This window comes from Rana temporaria, chromosome 10 (genome assembly GCF_905171775.1).
Source record: "Rana temporaria chromosome 10, aRanTem1.1, whole genome shotgun sequence".
NCBI classification, from domain to species: Eukaryota; Metazoa; Chordata; class Amphibia; order Anura; family Ranidae; genus Rana; species Rana temporaria.
Window position 1 is genome coordinate 150,827,861 of NC_053498.1, and position 27,443 is coordinate 150,855,303.

The 27,443-nt window shown below is 46.0% G+C and overlaps 1 protein-coding gene across 4 annotated transcripts in view; it reads right to left on the bottom strand.

Moving 5' to 3' along the window:
* AJAP1 (adherens junctions associated protein 1) overlaps positions 1 to 27,443 on the bottom strand; it is a 272,105-nt gene that overhangs the window by 74,882 nt on the left and 169,780 nt on the right. For all 4 annotated transcript variants that reach the window (XM_040326552.1, XM_040326550.1, XM_040326553.1 and 1 more), the window contains one exon: positions 19,641 to 19,728. In XM_040326552.1, coding sequence (XP_040182486.1) covers positions 19,641 to 19,728 — 88 coding nt within the window. The remainder of the gene's footprint in view (positions 1 to 19,640; positions 19,729 to 27,443) is intronic.

Genomic DNA, 27,443 nt, shown 5'->3' on the forward strand with positions numbered 1-27,443 from the left:
CCATCCTTATCTCCATCCATCATTCCTCGTACCCATCCATCCTTCCCCATCCTTCCACTTCCCCATCCATCCATGTCTCCATCTATCCATGGGTCCATCAATTCTTCAATTTCCCCATCCATCCATGTCTCCGTCCCTCCTTCCCTATCCATCCATCCATGTGTCCATCCATCCATGTCTCCATCCATCCTACCCCATCCATCCATGTCTCCACCCATCCATGTCTCCACCCATCCATGTCTCCATCCATCCACGTCTCCATCCATGTCTCCATCCATGTCTCCATCCATGTCTCCACCCATCCATGTCTCCACCCATACATGTCTCCACCCATCCATGTCTCCATCCATCCACGTCTCTATCCATGTCTCCATCCATGTCTCCATCCATGTCTCCATCCATCCATGTCTCCATCCATCCATGGGTCCATCAATTCTTCAATTTCCCCATCCATCCATGTCTCCGTCCCTCCTTCCCCATCCATCAATGTCTCCATCCATTCATGTCTCCGTCCCTCCTTCCCCATCCATCCATCCATGTCTCCATCCATCTTTCCATTCCCCCATCTATCCATGTCTCTATCCATGTCTCCATCCATCCATGTCTCCATCCATCCTTCCACTTCCCCATCCATCCATGTCTCCATCCATCCATCCATGTCTCCATCCATCCATCCATGTCTCCATCCATCCATGTGTCCATCCATCCTTCCACTTCCCCATCCATCCATCCATGTCTCCATCCATCCATCCATGTCTCCATCCATCCATCCATGTCTCCATCCATCCATGTGTCCATCCATCCTTCCACTTCCCCATCCATCCATCCATGTCTCCATCCATCCTTCCACTCCCCCATCCATCCATGAGTTCATACATCCTTCTCCTTTCCCCATCTATCCTTCTATTCCCCCATCCATGTCTCTATCCATCCATGTCTCCATCCATCCTTCAACTCCCCCATCCATCCTTCTCCATCCATCCTCCTGTGAAAAAGAATAAAATGTCCAGGGGTTCAACTTTACATAATTTATCTAAAAGTTAGAGTAAGACTAGAGTAGACTGAAGCTTTAACTCCCATCCTAAAGCCGGCCATAGACGCTTCAAATCTTGGCCAGTTCAGGAGGGAGAGGCCAACATTCGAGTCATGTACGGACAGGCCGAATGTACCAAGTTGATTGAGCGATCCGCTTGGTTACAACCAGCCTGCCGTATTTTACCCACGATGATGAACCCTTGATGCTTAAAATGTATTTACCAGAACTATTGGCGTAATAGTTACCTGGAGCGAAACGTTTCATCCAATAGTCCTGGACTGAGAAGTCACTGAGCGCAACAATGGCGCTGAAATTCAGACCCCTGGATTCCGCTGTCCATTGGCTCTAATATCATATTAACCCTTGTGCTGTTTATTGTGATAATTGTACAGAAGCCACAAGTGGGGATTTCTCAAGCTTGAGTCTCAGGACCAGACTGATGAAGCCCTCACATTGGGTTTTGGCTGATGCTGCAGTCAGATGCGGATTACATTAATCACATTCTGTCTTTTATTTTTCACACCTATCAGCATTTTTTCTTTCTGTAGAAAATGACATAGAACCCCCGGAACATGATTTATCTTCTGAAGGCAGAAGCCCTGGAGAATAAAATGGTGGCTGTTGTAATATTTTAATGTCACACGATATTTACGCAGCCGTTTATCAAATGCAGATTTTTAAAAAAATATATATATATTTTTTATTTCTTTTTATTAACAGACCCAGAGGTCCCCAGGGCCCCGGATGGCAACCCCCCTTTTAAAAAAAAAAATATATATATATTTTTTATTTCTTTTTTTCTTTTTATTACAGTAACTGGCCCAGAGGTCCCCAGGGCCCCAGATGGCAACCCCCCCTTTTTAAAAAAAAAAATATATATATTTTTTATATATTTTTTTATTTATTTTATTTTTTATTTTTTATATATCTATATATATATATATATATATATATATATATATATATATATATATATATATATATATTTATATATATATTTTTTTATTAAAGGGCCCAGAGGTTTCTTTTTTTTTTTTTTTTTAAAGGGCTCAGAGGTCCCCAGGGCCCCGGATGGCAACCCCCCTTTTTTAAAAATAAAAAAAATATATTTTTTTATTTTTATTAACGGACCCAGAGGTCCCCAGGGCCCCGGATGGCTACCGCCCTTTTTATATATATTTTTTTCTTTATTTTTCTTTATTTCCCCGCTTCTCAATTTCGGGCGGCAGCACCCCCCCCCCCCCCCCCACGGTTCTCTGCTCCAGAAGGGCCCATGCCTGAAGCTGTGTAAGGGGCCCCATAATTCCTGATGGTGGCCCTGGTGCTACATACCAGTTCCAGGTGCAATAATGCATTAAAAGATCACCACAAATAATAAATAACAATAAACTGTTACTTTCTTGCTCCTGATAAAGTTTTATCTTTTTAGAGAATCTTCAGATACTTTGTAACATTTGAGGAAATTTGGTGTCACTTGTTAGTTGTAGCTGTAAAAAAAAGAGAGAGAGACCCACTCTGGATTTATAGAGAAGAAGGAGCAATTTGACTCCCTCCGCCTCCAATAACTCAAACGCTACGCGGCGACGGGGGCGAGGAACGCGATGGAGGTTTTCGGTAGATTTGTTTCTCGGAGATAACAATCCAGACAAGATTCCGGTGTCCTGGGAACGCGGTATTTATGGGACCGTTCCTCAGATTATGTTCAATACAATAAAATGACCGGGACTGTAGAAGAAGCTTTTCCTCAGCCAAGTTCTGCCGTCCTCTCTAGAAGTCATTAGCAGTTGCGCGCCGCACTTCCACCAATTACATTATTTATTTCCCACACACCCGAGCAATCCTTCTAATGGAAAGGGAAGGTTACATACGAGTCAATATTCTAATATATTACAGCGTTCCGGAGGAATACTCCGTATAATGTTTATGAGTTCTCCGCCGTCACCTGGATTCGGTGAATTATTAACTCGCGGCGACCAAAATATTCAATTCAATTACAGAATTACAGAATGTACCGCAACACAATAATTCTGAGCAAGTCCTCGAAGCAAACCTGTCCCAGGTTCAATCCAGACATGCAGACAGCTTCATCATTTGAGTACCAGCTTATACCCTTTCATTGCCAGTTTTCAGTGCTGTGATAGTTTGAATGACAATGACTCCGTTATGTAACACTGAGTTTTATATCGTTTTATTTTCTTGAGACAGAGCTTTCTTTTGGTGGTATTTAACCCCTTGGCGCAGTCCTTGGTGGTGTTTAACCCCTTGGTGCAGTCCTTGTTGGTGGTGTTTAACCCCTTGGCACAGTCGTTGCTGGTGGTATTTAACCCCTTGGCGCAGGCTTTATTGGTGGTATTTAACCCCTTGGCACAGTCCTTGTTGGTGGTATTTAACCCCTTGGCGCAGGCTTTATTGGTGGTATTTAACCCCTTGGCACAGTCCTTGTTGGTGGTATTTAACCCCTTGGTGCGGTCCTTGTTCGTGGTATTTAACCCCTTGGCGCAGTCCTTGTTCGTGGTATTTAACCCCTTGGCTCACTCCTTGTTGGTGGTGTTTAACCCCTTGGCTCACTCCTTGTTGGTGGTATTTAACCCCTTGGCGCAGTCCTTGTTGGTGGTATTTAACCCCTTGGAGCAGTCCTTGTTTATGGTATTTAACCCCTTGGCTCACTCCTTGTTGGTGGTATTTAACCCCTTGGTGCAGTCCTTGTTGGTGGTATTTAACCCCTTGGCTCACTCCTTGTTGGTGGCATATAACCCCTTGGCTCACTCCTTGTTGGTGGCATATAACCCCTTGGCTCACTCCTTGTTGGTGGCATATAACCCCTTGGCGCAGTCCTTGTTGGTGGCATTTAACCCCTTGGTGCAGTCCTTGGTGGTATTTAACCCCTTGGCTCACTCCTTGTTGGTGGTATATAACCCCTTGGCTCACTCCTTGTTGGTGGTATTTAACCCCTTGGCTCACTCCTTGTTGGTGGTATTTAACCCCTTGGCTCACTCCTTGTTGGTGGCATTTAACCCCTTGGCTCACTCCTTGTTGGTGGCATTTAACCCCTTGGCTCACTCCTTGTTGGTGGTATTTAACCCCTTGGCTCACTCCTTGTTGGTGGCATTTAACCCCTTGGCTCACTCCTTGTTGGTGGCATTTAACCCCTTGGTGCAGTCCTTGGTGGTATTTAACCCCTTGGCTCACTCCTTGTTGGTGGCATTTAACCCCTTGGCTCACTCCTTGTTGGTGGCATTTAACCCCTTGGCTCACTCCTTGTTGGTGGTATTTAACCCCTTGGCTCACTCCTTGTTGGTGGCATTTAACCCCTTGGCTCACTCCTTGTTGGTGGCATTTAACCCCTTGGCTCACTCCTTGTTGGTGGCATTTAACCCCTTGGCACAGAGCCTATGCAAATGCAGATAGATAATGCAAAAATCAGGCAGACGAGATGCACCACTTGGTCATTTCTTCCAATCACTCTTCTACGTTTCTATGTTGGAAATGAACAGATCTGCTCGCTGCATCAACACCAAGTAAATCGCAGTAACTGTTGGTGGTGGGGCCCAGAAAAACAATACATTTGGTGTCCTGTTACAACTGACAAATGGCGTCATATCGGCACTTTTCAAACATTGACCATAACTCTACTTTAAAAGATTTGAGTTTCCCTTTAAGCCGAGCGTGTTGGGCTCCCGTCACGCTGTGCGTCTTCCATTCCGCGTTGTGTAAAGTAAAACTGGATTGATGTCCTGGCAGCGTGACATCTGCTCGCAATTATACCATTATCCTGAGAAGAGATCAGCGCCCTGCTCTTCCGGCTTCCTGGAGCTCGCCCGTTTATTTCCACCCAACAAAACCAGAGAATCGTGTATTATTTGGATAATTCTCCGCTGAGCCGTCCGCCATTGTCCCCGCTGTCTCTGATCTCATTTATAGATTGATCCTTCATCTCCTGACCACCGATGGTTTCCTGCCTCTCTGACCTGATTCCGTTCGTTTGTTTCCTGTTCCTGATGGCGCTTGTTACATGGACGCCAGCAACTTACCACCTGCCATGTGCCGTAGTGTGTCAGCCGGTGGCATTGACGCACTTGGTTCATCGAGTCTGATGAAAGATTTACTCATCCCATCAATGTCCAAGCATATTAAATCCAGAAAAAAAAAATACTTTATGTAGCGAGATCCCGGGCCTCCTGAGGCCTAATGGTGACCCCAAGAGTCAGGGACAGGAGTGTCCTTCCGAATAGAGTGGGTTACAAGGCATGGTGGGTGCGATGTAAGTTGTAGTAATGGGCACCAGACACTTCTTGAATGCAAAGAGATTTATTGTCTCTTGAACAGAACTTGAGGAGAGAGGGTTAGGACAAGGACACTCTTAAGTGGTTGCTTGGATGTTTTTTCCGACAGAATTCTGCTCAAGCTTGGCTTGCATACGAACGGTCACACCAAGGGCCTCGGAACTTTCGTCCGTCAAGAACGCGGTGACGTACAACACTACAACGAGCCGAGAAAATGAAGTTCAATGCTTCCGAGCATGCGTCAAATTGTTTCTGAGCATGCGTCTGAATTTTACACGTCGGAATTGCTACAGACGATCGGATTTTCCGATAGGAATTTTTTTCCGTCGAAAAATTTGAGAACCTGCGCTCAATTTTTTTGTTGGCGGAAATTTCGACAGCAAAAGTCCGATGGAGCCTATACACACAGCCGGGATTTACGTTCAAAAGCTCACATCGGACTTTTGCTGTTGGAATTTCCGATCGTGTGTACGTGGCATTCGACTTCTATAGGTGCTGTCTCCTATGGAAATAACCACTTGAACAGTCTCTAATAACGGTTGCAATATCTTCTACGCTACCTCTACAGTCTCCTACTGTAGATCTTCACTCAACGAGCTCCCAGTCTCTCTCACTAGACTTCCAGATCCAATAGCCACTGGATCCCCTGAGCTCTTTGAACTCTCTTGTTCAGTATCTTCGCGGTTTCTGTCTGCTGATCTCTGGCTTGACCTTGTCAAGCCCCTGGACATGATTTGTTCTTGCCGATTCCAGACTAGATCTTCTCTAGACCCTGACCATGATTTGTTCCTGCTGATTCCAAACTAGACCTTGTCAAGACCCTGACCATGATTTGTTCCTGCCGATTCCGGACTAGATCTTCTTTAGACCCTGACCATGATTTGTTCTTGCCGATTCCAGACTAGATCTTCTTTAGTCCCTGACCATGATTTGTTCCTGCTGATTCCAGAGTAGACCTTGTCTAGTCCCTGACCATGATTTGTTCCTGCCGATTCCGGACTAGATCTTCTTTAGTCCCTGACCATGATTTGTTCCTGCTGATTCCAGAGTAGACCTTGTCTAGTCCCTGACCATGATTTGTTCCTGCCGATTCCGGACTAGATCTTCTTTAGACCCTGACCATGATTTGTTCCTGCCGATTCCAGACTAGACCTTGTCTAGACCCTGACCATGATTTGTTCCTGCCGATTCCAGACTAGACCTTGTCTAGTCCCTGACCATGATTTGTTCCTGCCGATTCCGGACTAGATCTTCTTTAGACCCTGACCATGATTTGTTCCTGCTAATTCCAGACTAGACCTTGTCTAGCCCCTGGCCATGATTTGTTCCTGCTGATTCCAGAACCCTGACCATGATTTGTTCCTGCTGATTCCAGACTAGACCTTGTCTAGCCCCTGACCATTATTTGTTCCTGCTGATTCCAGACTAGACCTTGTCTAGCCCCTGGCCATGATTTGTTCCTGACGATTTCAGAACCCTGACCATGATTTGTTCCTGCTGATTCCAGACTAGATCTTGTCTAGACCCTGATCATGATTTGTTCCTGCTGATTCCAGACTAGACCTTGTCTAGACCCTGACCATGATTTGTTCCTGCTGATTCCAGACTAGACCTTGTCTAGCCCCTGACCATTATTTGTTCCTGCTGATTCCAGACTAGACCTTGTCTAGCCCCTGACCATGATTTGTTCCTGCTGATTCAAGACTAGACCATGTCTAGAACCTGACCATTATTTGTTCTTGCTGATTCCAGACTAGACCTTGTCTAGCCCCTGACCACATTTTCTTTCTTTTGGACTTGTCTCTATTCTGCCTTCCTGCTACAGGCCTCGGCTAGTTCCTGATCGATGTTTGTTGTTCCTTTTGATTCCCAGCTTGACCACTGCTGGATCCTGATCACAACTTGTTCCTAAAAATTCTGCTAGTTCCTGACCAAAGATTGTTCCTTCTGATTCCCAGATTTACCTTGTCTAGCCCCTGACCGAGGCTTTCTCCTGTTGAATCCCAGCTTTACTTTGACTAGTTCCTGACCACAGCTTCTTCCTGTTGATTCCTAGTTTTGGCCTTGGCTAAACCCTGACTACGGCTCACTGCTCCTGATCTTCAAGTCTGATCTTGGCTTGTTTCCTGACCACCGTCTTTCCAGACTATGCTCTCGTCCTCATGTCAGTTCCTATGTCCTGGCTAGCTGCCTTCCTGTTGGCTTACATGAGCGTCTCATGAGCTAGCTTGCCCTACTTCCGCCAGGAAAGGGGGACAATGAGTAAGTCCCCCCTCCTGAACCATACCAGGTCCCATGCCCTCAACATGGGGGGGTGCTTTGGGGCAGGGGGGGTTGGCAGGCCACCCTTCTCCTTAAAGCAGAACTACTGTATAGGCAAAACTTTTTTCTCATTTTGGATAGAGAAAGGAATGGTTATAACTCGTGACAGATTTTTTTTTTTTTACCATTGTGGAGATTTCCCTTCACTTCCTGTCCCATAACCAAAACAGGAAGTGAGAGGAAATCATCAAAGTGAGAGGAAATCCCTGTAAATTAGGAGAATTCCTTGGAGACCCCCAAGGTCACCAGAACTAGTGTCCCCATTGGAAGAGTTCCCCTCTATTACTTTTCTGGGGACAACCCAACGGGGGGCACAGACAGCCATAGAAACTGAGAGATGTTCTAATTGTTCCCCACTCTATACAGAATTAAAAAATAAAAAAGTTTTGCCTTTAAACTTGCCGACCAGCCGCCGTCGTTTTACGCCGGCAGGTCGGCTTCTCCTGCGCGAGAGCACATAGCTATCTGTCAGCTCTCGCGCAGGCCGGTCCTGTCAGGGAGAGAAATGCTGATCTTCTGTTCATACAATGTATGAACAGAAGATCAGTCATTTCCCCTAGTGAGGCCACCCCCCCTACAGTTAGAACACACCCAGGGAACATACTTAACCCCTTCCCCGCCCCCTAGTGTTAACCCCTTCACTGCCAGTGGCATTTTTATAGTAATCCAATGCATTTTTATAGCACTGGTCGCAAAAAAAAAAGCCAATGGTCCCAAAAATGTGTCAAAAGTGTCCGAAGTGTCCGCCAAAATGTCGCAGTACCGGAAAAAAATCGCTGATCGCCGCCATTACTAGTAAAAAAAAATATTAATAAAAATGCAATAAAACTATCCCCTATTTTGTAAACGCTATAACTTTTGCACAAACCAATCGATAAACACTTATTGCGATTTTTTTTTACCAAAAATATGTAGAAGAATACGTATCAACCTAAACTGAGGAAAAAAAGTTTTTTTATATAATTTTGGGGGATATTTATTATAGCAAAAAGGAAAAAATATTAAATTTTTTTCAAAATTGTCGCTCTATTTTTGTTTATAGCGCAAAAAATAAAAACCGCAGAGGTGATCAAATACCACCAAAAGAAAGCTCTGTTTGTGGGAAAAAAAGGACGCTAATTTTGTTTGGGAGCCACGACCGCGCAATTGTCAGTTAAAACGACGCAGTGCCGAATCGCAAAAACTGTCTGGGTCCTTTACCTGCGTAAAGGTCCGGGTCTTAAGTGGTTAAGTACCAGCTATTCTTCACAATGAATTTGAATGTATTCGATATTTTCAATTCAAATACCATTGGAAAAATTTTAATCTGGTCAAAAACCAATAAAGGAAACTACCGTATTTATTGCGGTATACCACGCACCCCTAAAGTGGCCCCCAATCCTGTGGAAAAAACATTTTTTTTGTACTTACAGTTTTGGTGTCTTGCGTGGCGTCCATCGGCGGCCTCGTCGGGTCCGGGGTCCTTCTGCGGCTTCGGGTGTCCTCTTCGTCGGGTCCGGGGTCCTTCTGCGGCTTCGGGTGTCCTCTTTGTCGGGTGCGGGGACCTTCTGCGACTTCGGGTGTCCTCTTCATCGGGTCGGGGGTCCGTCTGCGGGCTTCGGGTGTCCTCTTCATCGGGTCCGGGGTCCGTCTGCGGGCTTCGGGTGTCCTCTTCGTCGGGTCCGGCGTCCTTCTGCGGCGTCCTCGCGTCCTCCCCGCTCGTTTCCCGCGCCGAGTTTGAATACTGCGCCGACATATACAGAGCGCAGTACACTCGTGTATTGTCGGGCAGGCTCGGCAACACTCGCGCTCACGTCCTGTACGTCCAGGACGTGAGTACGGAAGGAGCCGAGACTGGCCGACTATACCCGAGTGTACTGCGCTCGGTATATGTCGGCGCAGTATTCAAAACTCGGCGCGGGAAAGCGGGTATCGGCGTATACCGCGCACCCACGATTTTGCCCTGATTTTCAGGGCAAAAAAGTGCGCGGTATACGCCGATAAATACGGTAAATAAACTAATTTCATCACGAATGCAACAAAACAAAATGTGTAACTTAACAAATGGACCTGAAACTAAACAAAACACATTTTTCCGTTCTGCACATTTTTTTTTTACTTGCTCCTTACATGTTAAAGTTTTAAACAGTATTTTTTGTTAACAAAGTCCTCAAATACTTTCTGACATTGGAGGAAATAAGCCGGGTGTCACTTTTTTAGCCGTAGCTGTAGGATAGAAACCCACTCAGGGGATTTATAGAAAAGAACGAGCAATTTTACTTCAACTGTCTCCAATAACTCAAACGCTACGAGGCGGATAACGCAACGGAGGATTTCGGAGAATTTGTTTCTCGGAGATAACAATCCAGACAAGATTCCGGTGTCCTGGGAACGCGGTATTTATGGGACGTTCCTCAGATTATGTTCAATACAATAAAATGACCGGGACTGTAGAAACTTTCCTCTCCACAGTTCTGCCGTTTTTTCCAAGTGACTTACTGTATTTGCTGGCGTATAAGACGACTCGGCGTATAAGACGACCCCCTAATACACTGCAAAAAAACGGTGGTTTTATGGTCTACTCACCGTATTAGATGACCCCCGCGTCGCCGGGTGCTTTGTAATGCTGTATGGAATGCCTTTTCAAAACGAAAATGCCGCCGCCGCCGGGTGCTGTATGTAGTCTGTATATGCGCCGCTCAGCCAATCCCGATGCACTGTGTTGATGACAGAGCATGCTAAGCCTGCTCGGATTGGCAGAGGTTATTACTCCAATCCAAGCAGGCTTAGCATGCTCTGTCATCAACAGAGTGCATCGGGATTGGCTGAGCGGCGCAGAATACAGAATACAGACTTACAGAGCGCCTGGCGGGCTGAAATCGAGTGAGCAGCTGCTATACCCGGCGTATAAGACGACCCCTGGTTTTTGGCTGTGAAATTTCGGTGTAAAAAGTCGTCTTATACGCCGGAAAATACAGTACATTTGCACGCCGTACTTCCACCAATGACATGATTTCTTCCCATACCTCCGAGAAATATTTATTAATACCGATCCTAGAGATGATTAGTTCTGGCTCACAAGTCTTACTCTACCTGTTGATCTTCCCAGAATTCCAGTGTCCTTGTAACTTTCTGATGATAAATCTAAGGATCATCCAGTTTTACCTTTAATAATAAATATATTTTAACTACCCGAAGCACCTAATTTTACCACAAAAAAATGGAAAACTTATTGACTCGAGTATAAGTCTAGGGCAGGGGTGCCCAAACTTTTGAATAGCGAGGGCCACTTAAGCAACTTGGTAACCAGTCATGGGCCACAATGAGCCGAGCGTGCGGATGACAGGTCACGGCTACTCTATGGGCCCTCCGATCTGCCCAGATGGAAGGGGACGAATTCCCTTCTGTTTTTTGGATTGGAGGTAGGCGAGCGTAAGTGGCCATCTGTCGCTCTATAGAGGTGAATTGAGGGTCCCATTTGGTCGGGCTGATCATGTGAAAAGGGCCTAAGACTGCTTTCACACTGATGTGCTGCGGTTTACCCACACCGCGAGTGCAGCGTAGTGCACCTGTGTCTATCCTGCGGGTTAGCTGAACTTTGCCATAGACTCCTTCTGTGGCAAAGCCGGCGCTGTAGAGGACACATCGGCTTATGGGGCTCTGGTCCGCAACCGCTTTCTTCCTCTACCACCAGCTTCATTCACAACACTGATGCTGTGGTATGGCAGATCGGCAACCTGCGATCTGGGCTTGTCAACCCGCTATTCCAGAGCAGGAGGTCGCGGGCCACATCAGAGGGCTCCATGTGGCCCCCGGGCCACTGGTTGGCCACCCCTGGTCTAGGGTGTCCATCTGCATGCCTCACTGTGCCCGTGCCTCACTGTGTCCATGTGCATGCCTCACTGTGTCCATGTGCATGCCTCACTATGTGCATGCCTCACTGTGTCCATGCCCATGCCTCACTGTGTCCATGCCTTACTGTGTCCATGCCTCACTGTGCCTCACTGTGTCCATGTCCATGCCTCACTGTTTCCATGCCTCACTGTGTCCATGCCTCACTGTGCCCATTCCTCACTGTGTCCATGCCTCACTGTTTCCATGCCTCACTGTGTCCATGCCTCACTGTGACCATGCCTCACTGTGTCCATGTCCATGCCTCACTGTGTCCATGCCTCACTGTGTCCATGCCTCACTGTGCCCATGCCTCACTGTGTCCATGCCTCACTGTGTCTGTCAGGTCACCTGGGGCCAGGTGACAAGTGCAACCCGTTGGGGTCAGGGATGCACCACAGTGTAGTGAACCCTATAGCCGACTGCTGCGATCAGAGAGGAAGCGTGAACCCAATATCGCCCAGGGCGTGGAGTCTAAGACCCAGCTTTGTGTTCACCAGAGCCTCTAGTGGTGAGGATGGCCTTCGCCACAGCTGGATCCAGGTCACACTCCACAGGGAGAGAGGGGAAGCAGGACAAGCGATGGTGATGAGTAAGCCGAGGTCGGGGCAACAGGCAGACAAGGGTAACCAAGGGACAGGCAAAAGTCAGGGGCACAGGCAAACAGGAGAAGTCAGGGACGAGCCAAAAACGGTACACAGGAAGATAATCGTAGCACACTGCAGACAGGAACTAAAGCTAACAACACGGTTGAACAGCAAAGCAGACTAGCAGTGCAGTGGTTAATATAGGCTTCCTGGGATGGCCTAGGGTGGAGCCATACAGGGAGGAAGGTGATAAAAGACAGTCAGAAGGAGGGTCAGGCCTCTAATGAACACATGGAGATCAGGTAAGCTGCCAGACTTTATTGCATATCCATGACACCATGCAGACCAATTTGATGCAGTGTGCGGCGTATGGTCTGAGCACTGACAGGCTTGACCCCTCCCCCACCCCTTCAACCTCTGCAGCAATGCTGGCAGCACTCATACATCTATTTCCCAAAGACAACCTCTGGATATGACGCTGAGCATGTGACCTCAACTTCTTTGGTGGACCATGGCGAGGCGGGGGGAGGGGAACCCACCCTGTTATACCGCTGGATGGTCTTGGCCAACAGGCTGCAGCTCAGTTTCAGGATCTTCTTATATCCTCGGCCATCTTTATGTAGAGACACAATTCATTATATCAGATCCTCAGAGAGTTATTTGCCAGGAGATGCCATGTTGTCCTTCCAGCGACCAGTATGAGAGAGTGAGAGCGATAACACCAAATTTATCACACCTGCTCCCCATTCACACCTGAGACCTTGAAACGCTAACGAGTCACATGACACCGGGGGGAGGGAAAATGACCTTACGTGATTGACGTATTTTACGAACGGCGTATGCGCCGTCGGTGTACATATCTTAGTGTGCATTGCGGCAAAGTACGCCGCACGGTCCTATTGGTTTTGACGTGGATGTAAATCCCTATTCACGGACGACTTACGCAAACGACGTAAAATTTTCTATTCCAGCTATTTGATGGAATGACTTTAGGCCTGATAATGCGCTACGTAAATGGCGTATCTGTACTGCGTCGGCCGGGCGTACGTTCGTGAATAGGCGTATCTAGTGATTTACATATTCTACGCCGACCGCAATGGAAGCGCCACCTAGCGGTCAGCCTAAAAATTCCACTTTAGGATACGACGCTGTAAGAGACTTACGCAGCTCGTATCTGAGCCTAATTTAAGCGTATCTGGTTACCAGAATACGCTTAAATTAGCGTTGGCGCAAATTCAGACTTAGGCTGGCGTATCTACTGATATGCCAGCCTAAGTCTTTCTGAATCCACCTAAAAGTGTCATTTCTTCAGTGTTGTCACATGAAAAGATACAAGAAAAGATTTACACAAATGTGACTGGGGGGGTGTACTTACTTTTGTGAAATACTGTATACACACATTTATTTCTGGGTTTAGCCTTTCTATATCATTTATTGGAAGATCTTGTTAAGTCTCTTGTGAACTCTCTTCAAGGTCCACATCGACTTTCTCTTTTCTTTTTATTATTATTAACAGAACTCTTTAAGCCTTCCAGATCCCGGCGCCGGCCAACCGCCGCTCTGTAATTACCGCGACGTCGTGTTTTTTTTTTTTTTTTTTCATGTTTGCAGACATACTGCAATTTCCAATAAAAACCTCCACAGGTAGTCTCTGAGAACACTGTTGAGGAAAACAATAATTTATTTTTCCCTGCAGTATTTTTTATAAAATCAAAGGGTTTATTTAAGGGTTCGTAAACAGGGAAGAAAAAGAAACATGGATTAGAGAAAATGAAATCCCGTATGTATTTGCATGAAGAACTTGCCATCAATTCTTCTATTTCTTCTTAAGAAAAGAAGAAAAAAAACATAAATTAAAAAAAAAAAAGTATTTTTAAGGCTTAAAATAAGAAGAATGTGAACAGAAATAAATCATGTTGTTTCTGATGGAAGTTAACAAAGTAAGTCAACTATACGTACCTTACCTGCCCCTCTAAACACATGACTGCCAAACACCACTCTATGGGCTGTGTTAGTGCCCCTATGCGCTGTGTTAATGCCCCTATGGGCTGTGTTAGTGCCCCTATGGGCTGTGTAGGTGCCCCTGTGGGCTGTGTAGGTGCCCCTGTGGGCTGTGTTAGTGCCCCTGTGGGCTGTGTTAGTGCCCCTGTGGGCTGTGTTAGTGCCCCTGTGGGCTGTGTTAGTGCCCCTGTGGGCTGTGTTAGTGCCCCTAGGGGCTGTGTTAATGCCCCTATGGGCTGTGTTAGTGCCCCTATAGAGAACCCATGCTATTCCCAAGGAGGGCAACCCAAAGGGTTGACCATAACGGTGGCCTCCATAGCTTCTTATACTATCTGATGGAAGTTAACAAAGTAAGCACTCCAGTGTGACAGTACCTTACCTGCCCCTCTAAACACATGACTTATAAACACCACTCTATGGGCTGTGTTAGTGCCCCTATGGGCTGTGTAAGTGCCCCTATGGGCTGTGTTAGTGCCCCTATGGACTGTGTTAGTGTCCCTATGGGCTGTGTAAGTGCCCCTATGGGCTGTGCAAGTACCCCTATGGGCTGTGCAAGTACCCCTATGGACTGTGTTAGGGTCCTTATTGGGGGTTTTAGGGACCCTATGGGATGTGTTAGTGCCCCTATGGGCTGTGTAAGTTAAAACAAAAATCTTGTGAAGGCGTAAAATAAGAAAAATGCCAACAGAAATGAATCATATTGTTTCTGATGGAAGTTAACAAAGTAAGTACACCAGGACAACTATACGTATCTTACCTGCCCCTCTAAACACATGACTGCTAAACACCACTCTATGGTCCTGTGTTAGTGCCCCTATGGACTGTGTTAGTGTGCCTATGGTCCCGTGTTAGTGCCCCTATGGGCTGTGTTAGTGCCCCTATGGGCTGTGTTAGTGCCCCTATAGAGAACCCATGCTATTGCCAAGGAGGGCAACCCAAAGGGTTGACCATAATGGTGGCCTCCATAGCTTCTTATACTTTCTGATGGAAGTTAACAAAGTAAGCACTCCAGTGTGACAGTACCTTACCTGCCCCTCCCGAACACATGACTGCTAAACACCACTCTACAGGCTGTGTTAGTGCCTCTATGGTGTGTGCAAGTACCCCTATGGACTGTGTTAGGGTCCCTATGGGATGTGTAAGTTAAAACAAACTTGTGAAGGCTTAAAATAAGAAAAATGCCAACAGAAATGAATCCTATTGTTTCTGATGGAAGTTAACGAAGTAAGTACTCCAGGACAACTATACTTACCTTACCTGCCCCTCTAAACACATGACTGCTAAACACCACTCTATGGGCTGTGTAAGTGCCCCTGTGGGCTGTGTAAGTGCCCCTATGGGCCGTGTAAGTGCCCCTATAGAGAACCCATGCTATTCCCAAGGAGGGCAAACCAAAGGGTTGGCCATAATGGTGGCCTCCATAGCTTCTTATACTTTCTGATGGAAGTTAAGTAAGCACTCCAGTGTGACAGTACCTTACCTGCCCCTCTAAACACATGACTGCTAAACACCACTCTATGGACTGTGTAAGTGCCCCTATGGACTGTGTTAGGGTCCCTATGGGCGGTTTTAGGGTCCCTATGGGCTGTGTTAGTGCCCCTGTGGGTTGTGTAAGTTAAAAAAATCTCGTGAAGGCTTAAAATAAGAAGAATGCCAACAGAAATGAATCATATTGTTTCTGATGGAAGAAAACAAAGTAAGTACTTCAGTACAACTATAAGTACCTTGCCTGCCCCTATAAACACATGACTGCTAAACACCATTATATGGGCCGTGTTAGTGCCCCTATGGGCCTTGTTAGTGCCCCTATGGGCTGTGTTAGTGCCCCTATGGGCTGTTAGTGTCCCTATGGGCTGCGTGAGTGCCCCTATAGACTGTGTTAGTGCCCCTATAGCGAACTTATGCTCTTCCCAAGGAGGGCAAACCAAAGGGTTGACCATATGGTGGCCTCCATAGCTTCTTATACTTTCTGATGGAAGTTAACAATGTAAGCACTCCAGTACTATACATACATACCTTGCCTGCCCCTCTAAACACATGACTGCTAAACACCACTCTATGGGTTGTGTAAGTGCCCCTATGGGTTGTGTAAGTGCCCCTATGGGCTGGGTTAGTGCCCCTATGGGCTGTCTTAGTGCCCCTATAGAGAACCCAGGCTCTTCCCAAGGAGGGCAAACCAAAAGGTTGACTATAATGGTGGCCTCCATAGCTTCCTATATTTCATTTCCAATCACTCCTCCTCCTTTCTGGTGACACACCCAGTACTTCTAGGTATAGGGGACCATGTGATTCATTCACTTTAATCCAACGTGACAGCGCTAGTCCACACTGATTGCCTTTTCGGGCCCCCAACACTGTCACATGGGGGCAGAGAAAGACCCCTGAGTGTTGTGTAAGCTCACAGTTGCAACAAATGAAGGTCAATTTACATAGAAGCATTAATGCAGTAAAATGGGCATTTACCCCTTTTTTTATTGTTGTCCCCCCCCCCCCCCTCCCTACAAATGAATTGCAGAACTTCATCGTTTTTCCCCCCTAAAGTTCAAATCTGTCATTCTCACCTAGGTGAAGATGACGTACTTGGACCCAGGGCCGGCGGTACCGCTAGGGGAAATAGGCAGCTGCCTAGGGCTCAGCCATGGCCACTGGTTTCCCTACTGCCTGCCAGCTTCCTAACCCTCCGCTGGCTTCCCCACACAGGGCTCCAATCACAAAGCGGTAGGATGCGGTATTTTAGTACAGAAACACTGCGTTCATTTTACACCGGTGGCAACCAGCGCCCTTAACAACCAGTAATTGTCAGTGATGTCATAAGGGGGCGGGGTCACCCCCCCCCCCCCCCGTGTTAAGGGTATGTGGCCTGGTCACCATCGGAGCCATCCATAGCAGCATGGTCCCTTAATGCTCCCCTTATATCAAGGTCCCCATCAGAGACCCCCCTTACATCAGAGTCCCCAGTACATCATGGTCCCCATCAGGCCCCCCTTTACATCAGAATCCTCAGCAAGGTCCCCATCTCAGCCCCCCTTAAATCAAAGTCCCCCCACCAGAGTCCCCCTAATAATAGGGTCGCCATAAGATCCATCCCTAACATCAGGGTCCCTATCAAGGCTCCCCTTACATCAGGGTCCTTATCAGACTCCCCTTATGTCAGGGTCCCCATCTGAGTCCCTCCTAACATTAGGATCCATATTAGGGCACCCCTTACATCAGAGTCCCCAGTACATCAGGGTCCCCCCTTACATCAGAGTCCCCAAAGGAGTTCCCCTCAACCCCCCCATTACATCAGGATTCTCATCAGAGTCCCAATCTCAGCCCCCCTTATATCAAACCCCCCCTATTAGAGTCCTCCTAACATCAGGGTCACCATCAGAGTGACCATAAATCAGATTCCCCTCTTGCATTAAAGCACCCCTATCAGAGTCCTCCTTTACATCAGGGTCCCCCATCAGAGTTCCCTCCAGTGTCCCCCCCTTACATCAGGGTCCCCATAAGACCCCCCCCCCCTCTACATCAGGGTCCCTATCAGAGTTCCCCTTGAACATCATGGTCTCCATCAGAGTCACCCCTTACATCAAGATCTTCATAAGAGTTCCCCTCAGCATCCCCTCTTATATCAGGAGTCCCCATCTCAGCGCCCTTAAATTAAAGTCCCCCCATCAGAGTCCCCCTAACATTAGGGTCACCATCCGTTTAATTCAGGGTCCTCATCAGACTCCCCCTTACATAAGGGTCCCCATCAGAGTCTCCCCTAACATCAGGATCCATATCAGGGCTCCCCTTACATCAGGGTCCCCATTAGATTTCACAATTTAATCAGGGTCCCTATCAGAGTCCCCACTTACAGCAGAGTCCCCCCCTCCTACATCAGGGTCCCCAAAATAGTTCCCCTCAGCACCCCCCCTTACATTAGGATCCTCATCAGATTTCCCCCTTACATCAGAGTCCCCATCTCAGCCCCCTTAAATCAAAGTCCCCCACATCAGAGTCCCCCCTTGCATTAAGGCACCCCTATCATAGTCCTCCTTTACATCAGGGTCCCCCATCAGAGTTCCCTCCAGGACCCCCCCCTTACATCAGGGTCCCCATAAGACCCCCCCTCTACATCATAGTCCTCCTTTACATCAGGGTCCCCCATCAGAGTTCCCTCCAGTGTCCCCCCCCCCTTACATCAGGGTCCCCATAAGACCCCCCTCTACATCATAGTCCTCCTTTACATCAGGGTCCCCATCAAAGTTCCCTCCAGTGTCCGCCTCCTTACATCATAGTTCTCATCTTAGGCCCCCCTACATCAACATGCCCCTTACATCAGAGTCCCCCATTACATAGGATGGGGGAGGTTAAGGGGAGACCATAGACGGTCTCTGCTGACCCTTATCCCCCAATCTGTGCCCGTTAGGACATGCACTGACCCTCGCTGTGTGCCGGAATCTTGTAGCGGGTAAGATGTGGCCCACCGGCTGTAGTTCGGAGATCTCTGCCTTATATAGTAAAACATTTTAAAGATCACCAAAGGAAAGGTCTATTGGTCTCAAAATATGATATACAATTAACTTGTTTGCAGTGCTGTATGATGGAGTAATTGTCAGTCAAAGTATCACAGCACCGAAAACTGGTCCTGGTAATGACGGAGTAGATACAGGCTGGCACTCAAGAGGTTAAAGACAGAGGGGTAGATTCATAAAAACTTACGACGGGCGTATCAGTAGATACGCCGTCGTAAGTCTGAATCCCCGCCGTCGTATATTTAAGCGTATTTTCAAACTGAGATACGCTTAAATATTGCTAAGATATGACCGGCGTAAGTCTCCTACGCCGTCGTATCTTAACTGCATATTTACGCTGACCACTAGGTCCCTAGAATATGTAAATCAGCAAGATACGCCTATTCACGAACGTACGCCCGGCCGTCTCAGTAAAGATATGCCGTTTACGTAAGGCGTTTTCAGGCGTAAAGATAAACCACCACAAACATGGTGCAGCCAATGTTAAGTATGGACGTCGGAGCCGCGTCGAAGTTTTGAAATTTTACGTCGTTTGCGTAACTCGTCCGTGAATGGGGCTGGCCGTAATTTACGTTCACGTCGAAAGCATGACGATTTGCCGATGTCATTTGGAGCATGCGCACTGGAATACGTCCACGGACGGCGTTCGATCGAAACGTCATTTACGCGGGGTCACAGTTAATATACATAAAACACGCCCACAACTTCAACATTTGAATTAGGCGGGCTTACGCCGGCCCTAATACGCTACGCCGCCATAACTTCGGCGGCAAAATCTTTGAAAATACCAAACTAGCCTCTCAAAGTTACGGCGGCGTAGTGTATAGGAGATACGCTACGCCCGCCTAAAGGTACGTGAATCTACCCCAGAGGTGTGAGGCGAGGATATGACTGAAGATAACCAGCCTGTTCAATGACCCCCCCCCGCCCCCCCATATCATTCTATAAAACGATCGACAAAAAAGTAACACCCGCCGCCATCATGCCAACTGTCAGAAATGCCATCAAGTATAAAAGGATTAGGAGGGATCCTTACCAATTTTTCAGGACGAGGGTTGTTATCAATGCTGCAATGACCATGATTAGGGAGACAGTGATGGTGATTATCTGGTGGACCGCAAGACCTGTACAGAGAGGCGGAGACAGAAAGCAAAGCAATGTGATAAATGAGCGGGCAAACCATCCACATCAACAACAATCCAGAGATAAAAGAAGAGCAGGAAATGCCATCAAGATGTGAAAAGCTCTCTCAATGGTTTTGGATCTTTTTTTATGACTCAGATTTGTTCATTCATAGAAAAAAAAACTAACAATGTACTTGTAATGATAAAGTATAACACAACTGAACCTGGTGGTGGGAACATCCGGATACCTTACCTGGTATTTAAACCAATACAGCTAAAGCTTTGATTGGCTGCATGTGTGCAGATGATCGAGACATAAAATTATAAAGAAAAAATGATTTTTGTTCCTGCTGGATAATGAAACCTACCATGGATGGGCTAATATGATTGGTCTACCATGGATGGGCTGATATGATTGGCCTACCATGGATGGGCTGATATGATTGGTCTACCATGGATGGGCTGATATGATTGGTCTACCATGGATGGGCTGATATGATTGGTCTACCATGGATTGGCTGATATGATTGGCCTACCATGGATGGGCTGATATGATTGGTCTACCATGGATGGGCTGACATGATTGGCCTACCATGGATGGGCTGATATGATTGGTCTACCATGGATGGGCTGATATGATTGGTCTACCATGGATGGGCTGATATGATTGGTCTACCATGGATTGGCTGATATGATTGGCCTACCATGGATGGGCTGATATGATTGGTCTACCATGGATGGGCTGACATGATTGGCCTACCATGGATGGGCTGATATGATTGGCCTACCATGGATGGGCTGATATGATTGGTCTACCATGGATGGGCTGATATGATTGGCCTACCATGGATGGGCTGATATGATTGGCCTACCATGGATGGTCTGATATGATTGGTCTGCTATGGTTGGTATGTTATGATTGGTCTGCCATGATTGGTCTGCCATGATTGGTCTGCCATGATGATTAGTCTGCCACGATTGGTCTGTTATTGTTGATCTGCCATAGTTGGTATGCTATGATTGGTCTGCCATGGCTGGTATGCTATGATTGGTCTGCCATGGTTGGTATAGTATGATTGGTCTGCCATGGTTGGTCTGCCATGGTTGGTATGCTATGATTGGTCTGCCATGGTTGGTATGCTATGATTGGTCTGCCATGGTTGGTATAGTATGATTGTCTGAAATGGTTGGTCTCCCATGATTGGTATGCCATGATTAGTCTTTTATGGTTGATCTACTACAGTTGGTCTGGTATGCTTGGTCTGCTTTGGTTGGTCTGCCACGATGATTGTTCTGCAATGATTGGTCTGTTATTGTTGATCTGCCATGGTTGGTAAGCTATGATTGTTCTGCCATGGCTGGTATGGTATAATTGATCTAAAATGGTTGGTCTCTCATGGTTGGTATGCCATGACTGGTCTGTTAATGTTCATCTGCTATGGTTGGTCTACCATGGTTGGTATGCCATGGTTTGTCTGCTATGGTTGGTTTGGTATGGTTGATCTGCCATGGCTAGTATGCCATGATTGGTCTGCCATAGTTGGTATGGTATGATTGTCTGAAATGGTTGGTCTCCCATGGTTGGAATGCCATGATTGGTCTGTTATGGTTGGTCTGGTGTGGTTGGTCTGGTGTGGTTGGTATGCCGTGGTTGGTCTGGTGTGGTTGATCTGCTATGGATTGTCTCTCATGGCTGTGGGAGCCTCTCTACTGCTATATCTACTGGTCTCCGAGCTTGACCCCTGACCTCTGACCGTGACCTAATATCAGCACTACATAAATGTAATAAACACGGGGGGGGGGGGACATTTTCAAGTTTCTTGCAACCCGTAGGACATCCTCACCTTTCCTTTGCTCCTCTGTCACACTTCTAGGGAATAAAGGAACATGCGATTCACTCCACTTTAGAAATTTGCGGAACGGAAACATTTATTTATTTTTGTTTTGGAATTCTTTAAGTTTCGTTTTCATAAAATCTCATCAATTCGTATCATTTATTCATTTTCTAACGAATTCCAACTTTTCAGAACAATTAGAATTCGGATCGGTCAAAAAACGATTGACCGGTTTGAATTCTGTGTGAAGAGATAGCTGGTAGTTATCCTCTTCAGCCCCGGAAGATTTTACCCCCCTAATGACCAGACCATTTTTTTTTTTTTCAATTTTGTTTGGGTGCCACGTCGCACGACCGCGCAATTGTCAGTTAAAGCGACGCAGTGCCGAATCGCAAAAAAATGGCCGTGTCATCGGGCAGCCAATTCTTCCGGGGCTGAAGCGGTTAAAGTAGCGCAGTGCTGAATAGCAAAAAAAATATCCTGGTCATGAAGAGGATAAAACGAGGCGGGTTCAGTCTCCTTATCACGGAAAACACGAATCGCACCTCAACTAGATTTTCCGGCGGCATGCAAATCGTCGGCAATCCGTTTGTAGAAGAGGAATTACAAAAAATACTCGGCGTGTCCGATACATTGTTGCAGATTCTACATTCTCACTTATAAAGCAAACGATGAAAGTCCATAAATAGCTCATCTGAAGATCGACTCTCCGGCTTTTCTCTTTTTCTTTTTTCATTGGTTCATCTATTGGCAGCCCATGTAAGTACGTTGGATGAACAAGAGGTGGCATATCTCATTTCCTCCTCTAGTGCCACACGCCATTATACGCCGCCGCCTCATCGCTGATATAATCTGCTGGAAACAGAGGAGCGCTCGGAATTCTAATAACTCCGCTCGGGGGGGAACTTTGGGTTTTGCTTCGTGTATCTGTAAAAACATTTCCAGAGACGGCCCTATTATCACCGAGGGAAAAAAAAACATTCCGAAATACCGGATGAATAAAAGTAAAAATGGATTTATAAGTTACCGTATTTATCGGCGTATACCGCGCACTTTTTTGTCCTGAAAATCAGGGCAAAATCGTGGGTGCGCGATATACGCCGATACCCGCTTTCCCGCGCCAAGTTTGAATACTGCGCCGACAGCGCAGTACACTCGTGTATTGTCGGGCAGTCTCGGCTCCTCTCGCGCTGACGTCCTGGACGTACAGGACGTCAGCGTGAGAGTAGCCGAGCCTGCCCGACAATACACGAGTGTACTGCGCTCTGTATATGTCGGCGCAGTATTCAAACTCGGCGCGGGAAACGAGCGGGGAGGACGCCGCAGAAGGACGCCGGACCCGAGGAAGAGGACACCCGAAGCCGCTGACGGACGCCGGACCCGACGAGGCCACCAATGGACGCCGCACAAGACACCAAAACTGTAAGTACAAAAAAACTTTTTTCCACAGGAATTCGGGGCAACTTCAGGGGTGCGCGCTATACACAGGAGCGCGCTATACCCCGATAAATACGGTATTCAAATTCCTTTCTAAATAAGATAAAAATTCTGAATTACCGTATATACTCGAGTATAAGCCGACCCGAATATAAGCCAAAGCAGCTGATTTTACCTCAAAAAATGGGAAAACGTATTGACTCAAGTATAAGCCTAGGGTGTCCATGTGCATGCCTCACTGTGTCCATGTGCATGCCTCATTGTTGTGCCCATGCCTCACTGTGCCCATGCCTCACTGTATCCATGCCTCACTGTGCCCATGCCTCACTGTGTCCATGTTAAACTGATGTTTAACATGGGAGTCTATGGAAGGGATGCCCGGTTTAAAAAAATCAATGCTCCCCAGTCATATGTCCCCCAGACAACAAACTTTGCACACTTGTAGAGGAGAAATGGGGCTACATGTGTGCCAAGTTCCGGGTCCAGGGGACCTACGATTGGCCAGTACCTGGTCCCCAAATTTACCGGAGAAATTACCATTTAACATTAGAGTCTATGGAAGGGGTGCCCAGCTTTGAAAAATCGGTGCTCCCCGGCCGTAGGTCCCCCGGACAACAAACTTTGCACACTTGTAGAGGAGGAGTGGGGCTACATGTGTGCCAGGGGACCTACGGGCCGACCAGTATCGGGTCCCCAATGTCCGAGATATCAGGCTCAAAAAGGTGACTCCAGTATAAGCCGAGGGGGGCATTTTCAGCACCAGAAAAATGTGCTGAAAAACTCGGCTTATACTCGAGTATATACGGTATCTGTGTCTGGGGTCTGTGCGGTTATTCTAGCGATATAGACTTTATTATCATTATTTTATTATTTTTTATTTTACTCTAGTCAACTTTTTTCGGCGTATAGTTAAAGCTATAGTTAAAAAAAACATTTTTGTTTGTGTAAGTCGTCCGTGAATCGGGCTGGACGTAATTTACGTCCACGTCAAAACAATGACCTCCTTGCGACATCATTTAGCGCAATGCACGGTGGGAAATTTAGGGACGGCGCATGCGCAGTTCATTCGGCGCGGGGACGCGCTTCATTTAAATGAAACACGCCCCCCCCTACTCGCCGATTTGAATTAGGCGCCGTTACGCCGCGAGAGATACACTACGCCGCCGTAACTTACGGCGCAAATTCTTTCAGGATTCAAACCAAAATAAAGTAAGTTACGGCGGCGTAGCGTATCTCAGATACGCTGCGCCGGGACAGATCTTTGTGGATCTGCCCCCAAGAATGTAATATATTGCAGCATCAGGCTACCATCGTCTCCACCATATTTATTTATAAACAAACTCAATGTTATCTAGGAGGTACCAAAAAAATTAACAAATTAAATTAAAAAGATAACAATTTATTGATGACATAAAATCAGAATCACAACAGTAACTACTTCCCAACCCGGGCCAATCCTGACATTTCTCTCCTACAAGTAAACATCATCACTTTTGTGCTATAAAATTTCGTCCAACCCCCAAACATTATATATAATGTATATATAAATATATGTGTATATCTATATCTATCTATCTATCTATCTATCTATCTATCTATCTATCTATCTATCTATCTATCTCTCTATCTATCTATCTATCTATCTATCTATCTACCTATCTCTATAAATAGATAGATAAATAGATAGATAGATAGATAGATAGATAGATAGATAGATAGATAGATAGATAGATAGATAGATAGATAGATAGATAGATAGATAGATAGATAGATAGATAGATAGATAGATAGATAGAGAGATAGAGAGATAGAGAGATAGATAGATAGATAGATAGATAGATAGAGATAGAGAGATAGAGAGATAGAGAGATAGAGAGATAGAGAGATAGATAGATAGATAGATAGATAGATAGATAGATAGATAGATAGATAGATAGATAGATAATAGATAGATAGGCCCTATAGAATACAATGGTGGGTATTGCAATTTGTTTTATGTCACCCAGTATTTGTGCAGCAACTATTTTTGAAAAAAAAATAAAATGTAATACATTTTAATAAAAAAAAAAGAAAAAAACACAATATATAACTAAATTTTTTTGGTAAAATATAAAGGAATATGTTACACCGAATGGGTACTTAACATATCACGCTTTCAAATTGCGCACGCTCATGGAATGGCGCCAAACTACGATACTTAAAAATCTCCATAGGCGACGCTTTAAAAGGTTTAACAGGTCACCAGTTTAGAGTTTGACCACTTTCACACTGAGGCGCTTTAACGCTAAAAATAGGGCTTGCAAAGCGCCTTTAAAGAGTAGTGAAAGCCCAAAGTTTGGGCTCGCATGAAGGTGTTGAGTTCTTGCGGGGAGGAGCCGAGACAGCCACCGAGGGACCCCAGAAGAGGAGGATCGGGGCCACTCTGTGCAAAACGAGCTGCACAGTGGAGGTAAGTATAACATGTTTGTTATTTAATTATTATTCTTTTTTTTTTTTTTACTTTAGTGATCCTTTAATATGATCTTTTATTAGGCTTTTGTTCACCGTGTTTTACGAACTTAAAAAAAAAAAAAAAGAAAGAAAGAAAAAGGCGTTTGTGTCATAAAAGCACAATGATGAACAGCTGCGCAGCGTCTTCTGACCTTTCAGGTTTAATTAATCATTTGGCAAAATGTAACACAATGGATCTCAGAGGCAGACGATTCGTCCTCACCTGTCTGTACCTCACACAATAAGCCATTTCATATTCTGATAAGAAAAAAAGAAAAAAGAAATACATCATTAAACTAAATATAATGTATTATTCACCGAAAAAAAGAAATAATAATAATGGACGCATACTGAGATCAAGAAGCAGATTAATTTCATTTTAGTTTCCTGTCTTGCTGCACGACCTCTGACCTCAGCGCAAATTCAATTTTCATTAGAAGATCGGATTTATGTGGATTTTGCTACATCACGGCACTTAGCATGCTTGTTGATATGGAAACTGACATTATGATTGGGGACAGCGAAATATATATTTCATTTATCAATAAAGGCGGTCATTGTGTGGTTACGTAGGCAAAGACCAGGGCCGCCATCAGGGGGGTACAGGCAGTACACCTGTAAGGGGCCCGGAGGTCCCCAGGGCCCCGGATGGCAACCCCCCTTTTTTTTATAAAAAAAATTACATTTTTCTTTTTATATATATATTTTTTTTCTTTATTTCTTTTTATATATATATATATATATATATATAGGGCTAGATTCACTTGGAGCGCGTATCTTTGTTCCGGCGTAGCGTATCCTATTTACGCTACGCCGCCGCAACTTAGACGGGCAAGTGCAGTATTCACAAAGCACTTGCTTCGTAAGTTGCGGTGGCGTAGCGTAAATTGGCCGGCGTAAGCCCGCCTAATTCAAATGTGGAAGAGGTGGGCGTGTTGTATTTAAATCAATTGTGACCCCACGTAAATGACGCGCTTAAAGAACGGCGCATGCGCGCGCATGCTCAGTATCACGTCGATTTTTTTCCCTAAGTTACGCTGGCTCAATGCCTGTGACGTGAACGTAACCTACGCACAGCCCCATTCACGTACGACTTACGTAAACTACGTAAAAAGATACGCTTGTTCTGACGCCCATACTTTGCATTACCTACGCCTCATATAGCAGGGGTAACTTTATGCCCGACGTAAGCCTTACGTAAATTGCGTAGTGGCCGCAAGTACGTTCGTGAATTGGCGTATCTACCTAATTTACATATTCGACACGTAAATCTACGGAAGCGCCCCTTTCGGCCAGCGTAAATATTGCACCCAAGATACGACGGCGTAGGAGAATTATGCCGCTCGTATCTTGGCCAAATCTATGCGTAACTGATTCTAAGAATCAGGCGCATAGATACGACGGCTCGCATTCGGACTTACGACGGCGTACGTGGAGATACGCCGTCGTAAGTCCATCGTGAATCTGGCCCATAATATTTTTTTTTATTAAAGGGCCCAGAGGTCCCCAGGGCCCCGGATGGCAACCCCCCTTTTTTTTCTTTTTATAAAAAAAACAATTATTTTTTTTTTATATATTTTGTCTTTTTTTTTTTTGTCTTTTTTTTCTTTTTCTATATGTATTTTTTTTTTTTTTATTAAAGGGCCCGGAGGTCCCCAGAGCCCCGGATGGCAACCACCCCTGTTTTTTTTTTTTTATATATATATATTATTTCTTTTTTCTTTTTATTAAAGGGCCCAGAGGTCCCCAGATGGCTAACCCCCCTTTTTTTTACATATATTTTTACTCAAATTGCGGCGGCAACCCCCCCCCCCCCCCCCCCAGCTTCTCAATTTCAGGCAGTTCTCTGCTTCAGGGGGCCCATGTCTGAAGCTGTGTGAGGGGCCCCATAATTCCTCATGGTGGCCCTGGCAAAGACCCACAATGGTGCGCACCCACCAAGGACACCACATT